This window comes from Anser anser (genome assembly GCF_964211835.1).
Source record: "Anser anser genome assembly, chromosome: 29".
NCBI classification, from domain to species: domain Eukaryota; kingdom Metazoa; phylum Chordata; class Aves; order Anseriformes; family Anatidae; genus Anser; species Anser anser.
The window spans coordinates 424,649-433,650 of NC_139750.1; the positions used below are offsets into that span (position 1 = coordinate 424,649).

General features: G+C 50.5%; 1 protein-coding gene across 1 annotated transcript; it reads right to left on the reverse strand.

Annotated features, from left to right (window-relative positions):
* Positions 1 to 7,831: 7,831 nt before the first annotated feature.
* Positions 7,832 to 8,779, reverse strand: LOC310887861 (olfactory receptor 6E1-like; the record flags this gene model as incomplete). Its single annotated transcript, XM_083814039.1, has 1 exon — positions 7,832 to 8,779. The coding sequence occupies one exon, from the start codon at positions 8,777 to 8,779 to the stop codon at positions 7,832 to 7,834; it is 948 nt and encodes a 315-aa protein (XP_083670165.1).
* Positions 8,780 to 9,002: the final 223 nt, after the last annotated feature.

Consider the following 9,002-nt stretch of genomic DNA (forward strand, 5'->3'; position numbering starts at 1 on the left):
TATCCCCCAGAGGAGGAAAAATAAACCACTTGTGTGAGCTGTGGCAAAAGCCCAGTCTGGGAATGGTGTTTGCAAGGAGCTGCTCTGGGACCATTGCCCTGAGGCAGCATTTCCCAGAGTGTTCAGAGAACAATGGTCCAGCGCAGCCTCTGCTCTGCTGGTCCTCCCTGTCTCTCCCAGGAAGCCAGCTCAGCCCAGCTCCTCAGCAGCTCTCCACACTTCCCTGTCCTCTCCCTAGCCCAGCCCAGCCCAGCAGAGCAGCCCAGGTTGGGCTGGCCCCAAGGCAGCAAATGGAGAAGTGGAGGGCAGTGGCAGTGTCTCTCCTTCTACCGTCTGCAAGAGATTTCCCTCCCCCAGGCAGCCTGCAGCCCCCCACGCCAGCCCCACTCCCCAGCACAGCACAGCACCACACTGCTGGCCCTGGGGCTCCTCAGGCAGCACCACTGCACACACACAGTGCCCTGCTCTGCTCCCGGGACACCTCATGTCCCACACAGCCTTGCCCCAGCCCACCACGTCTGGGCTGGCCTGAGCAGACATTCCTGCAGTCCCTGCCCGTGCTGCTCACAGCCCCTGAGCTGGTGGGGCTGCTCTGCAGAGTGAGGGGGCTGTGGTTAGTGGGGCTGTGGGGGAACTCTGCAGGGCCTTGCTGGTCAGGCTGGGAAGGCAGAGCCAGGTGGTGGGGGGCACTGCCACTGACTGCCTCCCACACAAGTGGTTCTTTGGCCATGGAGGGTGCGCACAGATAGCTGGCCTTCTTCAGAGTCAGAGACTCATGGAATAGCCTGAACTGGAAGGGACCCACCAGGATCATCTAGTCTAACTCATTTCCAATATCAGGAGAGATTTTGGGATGATTCACTCGATCCAGTCTATGAAATTTCCCTGACTGAATAACTAATAATTTTCCCGACCCCTTTCCCATTGCCTCATGTTGTAGAGCTCTGCGTTGCCTGTGGAACAGAAACAATGATCATATTTCCTTCTGGATTACTGTATCATCAGTAAATGAAAGTAAAAAAAAGGAAAATGAAACAAAACAAAACAAATACATCTTGGTCTGTAGTGAGTTGCATTATCAGTGATATGCAGAAGATGACAGTCATTTTATTGCTTCTGAAAAACATCCAGACAACGCTTTCCACACTGCATCCTTGAGCTCCTGGTTCCTCATGCTGTAGATGAGGGGGTTCAGTACCGGAGGTATCACGGAGTACAGAACTGCCAACAAAAGATTCAAGAATGAGGAGGACATGGAGGGGGGCTTCAGGTAGGCAAATGTGCCAGTGCTGATGTACAGGAAGACCATGACCAGGTGAGGGAGGCATGTGGAAAAGGCTTTGTGCCGGCCCTGCTGCGAGGGGATCCTCAGCACTACCCTGAAGATATGTGCATAGGACAGCACGATAAAAAGAAAACAGCCTAAAAGTGAACACGCAGTAACCACAATAAACCCAATTTCTCGGATATAGGCATCTGAGCAGGAGAGCATGAGGATCTGGGGAACTTCACAGAAAAACTGGTCCAGGGCATTGCCTTGGCAGAGGGGGAGGGAAAAGGTATTGGCAGTGTGAAGCAGAGCACTGAGAACACCACTGCCCCAGGAAGCTGCTGCCATGTTGAAACAAGTTCTGCTGTTCATTATTGTCCCATAGTGCAGGGGTTTGCAGATGGCAACGTAGCGGTCATAAGCCATGACGGTGAGAAGATAAAACTCTGCTGGGACAAATGCAACAAACGTGAAGACTTAGGTAGCACAACCCAAATACGGAATGGTCCTGATGTCCCACAGGCAATTGGCCATGGCTTTGGGGACAGTGGTGGTAATAGTGCCCAGGTCGAGGAGGGCGAGGTTGAGGAGGAAGAAGTACATGGGGGTGTGGAGGCGGTGGTCGCAGGCTATGGCTGTGAGGATGAGGCCGTTGCCCAGGAGGGCAGCCAGGTAGATGCCCAGGAAGAGCCCAAAGTGCAGGAGCTGCAGCTCGCGTGTGTCTGCGAATGGCAGGAGGAGGAACTCATTGGGGAAGGTGCTGTTGGACATTTGCTGACTTTGGGTGTAGTAGCCTGTCCATTTAGAAATTTAAAGAGGAATGTTAGATAGTGTTTTCTGAGCAAAACCTAAACCAAATTTCCTTGAAACCTTCTTAGCAAGACACACAGTCTTTTCCCTGTGAAAAATACATGCTACTGCTTGGAAAATATGTTTATTTATTTTTTTATTTATTTTTTCCCTAAGGATACGATAATCGTCAGGTTAATCCTCTGTAGGCCTCGGAGGGGTCAGTACTGCCCTACAGTATGTAGTAAAGAATATCAGGGACTGATCCATTATAATCCTCCTTACTGTCCTTCATGGCAGCAAAATAGAAGCAAAGACTCCTGAGAGTGCGTTTCATTCAGGTAGTGCAGGCATTGGTGTTCCCTATCAAAAATCTCCCTCTAAGATGCCCTGGGGGTGCTGTGGAGCTCTGAGCAGCCTGCAACAGGTAGCAGCCTCTGGGCACCAGCAGGACCCTGCCCTGCCCTGCCCTGACTGGTGGGCTCCTTCCACCCGCAGCTTCTCCCCGCAGCACCCTGGGCAGCTCCCTGGGCAGGCTGAGTGCTGAGCCTGGCAGGCGGCAGAGGCCCTGCCCCAGCACACAGCCCCTGGGGCACAGCAGGGACCCTGCTCTGCACCACAGCCCTGGCCACCCCTGCCTACACCCCAGCTGCACAGCCTGCAGCCGGCCCTGCAAGAAAGAACCTTCATGTCCTGTCCCTCTGACAACTTGGCTGATAATCCCTGCTCTGGAGCTTGTCATTCATACAGTAGAGAAAGTAGAGAGTCCTCCTGAAAGCTACCACAGCCTGTGAGATTTGCCTGCAAATCAGGAGATGGCACCAGGAACAACAGCTGTGTTGCCCTGCAGCCAGACACTTACCCTGTTCAGGGCTGGGAAGATTTCTCCTGCAGTGAGCTCTCAGCATCCCCCCCCCACACTGCCTTTAACATGTCCCTCCCTTCTCCCAGCCGCCCTTGTCCCCTGCAGGCAGTGCCCCCAGCCCTGCTGCGCTGTGCAGAGGAGCTGCTCCTGGGCAGAGCTGTCTCTCTGCAGCGCTGCCCGCTTGCCAGGAGCTCCCCTTGGGCCCAGGAGCCTGGCCCTGCTCAGCTGCAGAGGGAGCTCTTCCCCTGGGTCTCCAGGGGAATGGACTTTGAAACAGGCTGAAGCAGTCACTGATTTTGCTTCTCTGAGCGGGGAATGGACACTTACTTCCAGTGATGTCTTTTCCCCTAATTGAAAATAAGAGTTTGGCTTGAGAATCCTCTTTTCTTGTCCCATTGTGAGACTGGACACCCACAGAGTGACAGGCAGGCTGCATCCCATCACTTCCAAACACTTGTTGATACTCAGGGAGATGAAATTTTTCATAGAAACCGAAATCCCTCTGTCTACATAAGCTACACAACCAATTGCTGGCCTGGAGGATCACCATATCATAGAATGCTTTGGGTCTGAAGGGACCTTAAAGACCATCTAGTTCCAACCCCCACCATGGGCAAGGGCACCTCCCCCTAGACGTGGCTGCTCAAGGTCCCATCCACCCTGGCCTTGAACACTACCGGGGGGGTGAGGCATCCACCACTTCTCTGAGAAACCTGTTCCAGTGACTCACTTTTTTTTTCTTTAAACTGTTGCCCCTTTTCCTACTGCTACACTCCCTGATAAAGAGTCTCTCCCCATCTCCGGTTTATCTCCCCCTGTTCTCTTAAGGAGGGAGAAGGAGAGAGTGGCTGTGTGTGTGTGTAAAGTGTAATGCTGGTAAAAGGCATGTGCTATGAAGACAGCCTGTGGACTGCTGGGTAGTCTGCAGAAAAGAAGGCTGAAGGGCGACCTCATTGCTCTCAATAACTTCCGTGGGAGGGGAAGTGGAGAGGGGGGTGCCGGTCTCTTCTCCCTGGTAACCAATGGCAGGACATGTGGGAGAGGCACAAAGCTGCATCAGGGGCTGTTCAGACTGGGCTTTAGGAAAATTTTCTGTACTGTGAGGGTGGTCAGACACCAAAACGGGCTTTCTAGAGACCTGGTTGATGTTCTGTGACTGTCAGTGTTCAAGAGGCATTTGGATCATAGAAACATAGAATCAAAGAATGGCTTGGTGAGGAAGAGACCTTAAAGATCATCCAGTTCCAAGCCCCCTGCCATGGGCAGGGATGCCACCCACTAGATCAGGTTACCCAGGGCCTCAGCCAGCCTGGTCTCGAACACCTCCAGGCCTAGAGCATCCACAACCTCTCTGGACAGTCTGTTCCTGTGCCTCACCACCCTCTGACTGAAGAATTTCCTCCTAACCTCTAATCTAAATCTCCTCACTTTTAGTTTAAAACCATTCCCCCTCTGTCATTATCAGATTGAGCAAAGAGCCGCTCTCCATTTTGTTTTTTTTTTTATGATCTCCCTTTAAGTACCGAAAGGCCACAATGAGGTCAACCCAGAGCCTTCTCTTCTGTAGGCTGTACAGCCCCAGCTCTCTCAGCCTTTCATCTTAGCAGAGATGCTGCAGCCTTCTGATCAATTTCACGGCTCTCTGGACCCACTAACAGATCAACATCCTTCTTGTGCTGGGGGCCCCAAATATGGTTGAGTCACCATCCCTGGAGGTCTTTAAAAGACATTTAGATGTAGAGCTTAGTGATATGGTTTAGTGGAGGACTTGTTAGTGCTAGGTCATACAATGGACTAGGTGATCTTGGAGGTCTCTTTCAACCTAAATGATTCTGAGATTCTGTGATAAAGAGTCTCTCCCCATCTTTCTACCATTTCTCTCCCCCTGTTCTGTTAATGTGGGGGAAGGAGAGAGTGTGTGGTGCTTGGCTACCTCCTGGGGGTAAGCCACAACATATCCAGGGACACAAACCTGACTGACAAGTGATAAAGGAGGCATTGGAGAGGGAGTGCTGGTAAAAGGGCATGTCCTATGAAGACAGCCTGTGGACTGTTGGGGAATCTGCAGAAACTTCCTTAGGAGGGGAAGCCGGTCTCCTCCCCCTGGTAGCCCAGGATGCTGCTGGCCTTCTGGGCTGAAAGCTCACACTGTCGGCTCATGTCAAGCTTTTTGTCCACCAGAACCTCCAAGTCCTTCTCTGAAGGGCTGCTCTCAATGAATTCTTCACCCAGTCTGTACTCATGTTCAGGATTGCCCTGGCCCAGGTGCAGCAGAACCTCATTAGGTCCACATGGGCCCAAATCTCAGCTTCGTCCAGGTCCCTTTGGTTGCCATCCCTTCCTTCTATTGTATCAACTGCAACACTTAGCTTGGTGTCACCTGCAAATTAGCTGAGGGTGTACTCGATCCCACTGTTTATGTCATTGATAAAGATATTCAACAGTACCAGTCTCAGCACAGACCCCTCCTGAGGTGCACCACTTTTCACTGGCCTCCACTGTGCTCAAGAAAGGGGATATGGTGGGTAATCACCACGTGACAGCCGATTGTTTTACCTGCATGACCATGGGGAGGACATGAGAAAATGGGATGGGAAATCTACCTTGACCCTAGAGGCACAGCTACAGGAGTTGCAAGGAAAAACAATTGCCAAAGGGGGGTCCTTATGAGAAAATTGCTGCTCCCGTTTCCAGCAGGCAGTCCCTGAGACACAGTAACAAATCTTATGACCAGGGCTAGAAGGGCTCTGCTTCCAGCCAGATGGAGGGAAGGGACAATCATGTTTATTGGACTGTGTGGAGTTGATGACCTGGAACATCAGACACACAGGTGTATAAGACTGTAGTGGGCACTGGTGCAAAGTGTAGTGTGGACATTAAACAGCTGTCTGCCTTGACCCGGTCTCTCATGGGACCTTTCTGTTGTGGGGTTGCTGAGGGTTGAAGAACAGCAGGTGCTGATGGCTACCCCAGTGGTGCACCTGAGGCAGTATCGCAGTAACTGAGACTCCCTGATTCCCATCCATGAGCTGGTTCATCAAGTGGAGAGCCAAAGGGTGAACAGCAAGACTCGCTCACCCTTTAATAGTCCCATATGGCCAGTGGACTATTGCGGCCTGAAGGAAGTCATGCCACTGCTGAGTGCTGCAGTGCTGGACATGGTAGAACTTCAATATGAACTAGAGTCAAAGGCAGCCAAGCGGTATGCCACAACTGATATCACTGATGTGTTTTTCTCCATCCCTTTGGCAGCAGCGTGCAGACCACAGCTTGCTTTCCCTTGAAGGGCTGTCCAGTCCACCTGGAATTGACTGTTCCAGGGGTGGAAACACAGCCCTACCATTCGCCATGGACTGATCCAGACTGCACTGAGCAGGGGGAAGCTCTGGAATACTTGCAGTATATTGATGAAAACATAGTGTGGGGTGACAGAGCAGCAGGAGATTTTGAGGAAACAAAGACAATAATCCAAACCCTTCTGAAAACCAGTTTTGCCTTAAAACAAAACACAGTCAAAGGACCTGTACAGGAGAACCTATTTATTATACCTTTAGAGTACTTTTCCAAAAGTTATGCAGAAGAGATGGGATCACTTCTCTTAAGAGCTCTGAAGGTTATAGTCAAGTCTTACTTAAGTCTGAACTGTCTATTTCCCTTCATTTTTTCATCTTAATTTAAGGTTTTGACCACCTCATTGAATATCTGCAGCTTTTGCAAGAGTTTTGAAGCTTGAAGTTATGGTGCCTGTATAGATTTTACTCTCCTTGTCTTTTTCATACCATGCTTTCAGGGTTCCTATCTGTTTCTCAGCATCATGGGTTTGACCTGTACAGCAGGACAGTTGACATTAGTAACCTTTGTTTTCATGGATCAGATCTCTTCCAATTCAATATTCAGGTTCTCTCTTTTCTTAGTACGTTTTCCTCTTAATCTATTTATTTTTTGGCTGTAGAAGATCTCACCTGTGTTGGCAATAATGTGCACTTCAGTCAGTTTTCTCTTGCCTTTTTGCCTTTCCTCTCATTTCAGCCTTGCTGCACCTATGTCATATATAGAGATGGTTTTGTGCCCAGCAGGCACACATTCTGGCAGCCCGAGAGAGCTGAAGCTGCTGCATCTCCATGTCCCTGGGTTCAACCTGAGCAAGGCAGAGTGTGTACTCCTGGGAGGCACACACACAAGCCTCTCCGGCTGAGCAGGACAGAGACCCGTTAGTGGAAAATGTAAAGTGGTTGTTTGTGTGCGTGCATGTTTGTGTGTGTGTGTGCAAGGTGGATCCCTCCAGCAGCTTGGCTCAGACACTCAGCCTCCCCAGGACATGTCCCTGGCTCCCATTCTCTCCACTTGAGGGCATCTGAACAGGCCCTCTGACACCCTGGTTCTAGTCCAGTTGCTGCACTCAGCCCCAGGTACACACACCATGTGTCCCTACAGCCCTTGGCAGCAACCCTCTTTGTATATTGTGATGCAGACAGCTGCTGCCAGTGACTCATCTTCATGGGTTTCCTGCCTGGACACCAGGGTGGTGGTCCACCCAAGACAGTCTTAGAAGGAGCTGGGACAAGATCTTGGTTCCGCAGGAGCCTGTGACTTGGGTTCCCACCTGCCATTGTGCTTTGTGCTCTTCTGGGCTCATGGAGATGGGCTGTTGTTGAGCTGGGGGCTCTCCTGTGCTGGGCCTGGGAGCAGCCAGGGCAGGGCATGAACTGAATTACTCATCCTGCCACCGCTTCCCTGGGCCTTCCTTTTGCGTGCAGATGCACTTCTTATCAAACAGCCTAACACAATCCAGCAGGATCATAAACCTCCAGAGGCATCTACTTGTGGAGGTCACATACATATGGAGGTGGTATTACATAAGATATGACAGCAGAGAACTTATATTGCTCTTCAGAAATGCATCACGATTAGGGGAAAATCTGTGCTGTTGCACGGGCCATGGCTTCCTTCAGGGCCAGCATCATGGCCTTGTTTCTAAGACTGTAGATGAATGGGTTTAAGAATGGGTACAGGACAGTGTTCAGCAAAGCTACAATGCTGTTGGTCTCCAAAGAAACATGTCCTGAGGGATGTGCGTAGAGAGCAATGCAGCTTCCATAGGCAATGGCCAAGGTGGTGAGATGGGAAGAGCATGTAGCAAAAGCTTTTTTCCTCCCAGAGGCTGCTGGCATTTGCAGAATACAGAAAAAGATGCTTGTGTAAGATGCCAGAGTTAAACACAAGGAAGACAGCACGATAAACAATATGAAAACTGATTCTGTTTTCCAAAGCAGGGTGATGTCAGAGCAGGAAAGTTGGAATAAGGGGGTGTTGTCACAGAAAAAATGCTCAATCTTGTTCAAACCACAGAAAGTGAGCTTTGAGAGCAGCACCAGGTGGTAACTCAAGAATGTGAAGCCCATGACCCAAACAGCAGCAACCAGGTGGATGCAGAGCCGATGCCTCATGATGGCAGCATAGCGCAAAGGCTGGCAGATGGCAACGTAACGGTCAAAGGACATGACAACAAGGAGAGTGAACTCTGCAGCACCCAGGGCAAAATAGAAAGAGGACTGGGCAAAGCAGCCACCTACTGAGATTGTTCTCCTGCCAGAGCTCAGAATCCCCAACAGTTTGGTGCTTGTGGAGGACGTAAACCAGATTTCCAGGAATGCCAGGTTGCCAATGAAAAAGTACATGGGGGTTTGCAGGCGGTTATCCACACACACCAGGAAAATGATGGCTGCATTCCCCATCACCGTTGTCAGGTACATGAGTAGAAGTACCAGGCAGAGAAATAGCTGTAGCCTTTGATCAAGCCCTGAGAAGCCTGAGAGGATGAATTCAGAAATGACAGTTCCATTGCCTGTTCCCATGCCCAATTTCCATTTATCCTGCTGAGGCAGGAACATGGCAAAACCAAGTACAGTAATTTCATGGTCTGGACAGAAGGCTATCTTCTTCCTTCTCTCTTTCCTTGCTTGCAGGCTTCCCATACAACAGAGAGAGACTGACTTTTCTGTTTCACATATCAGCTAGAGTACTCTGGGAATTTCTTGTCTTCTTTCCAACTTTGTCCATCAGCCACAAATGATTCTT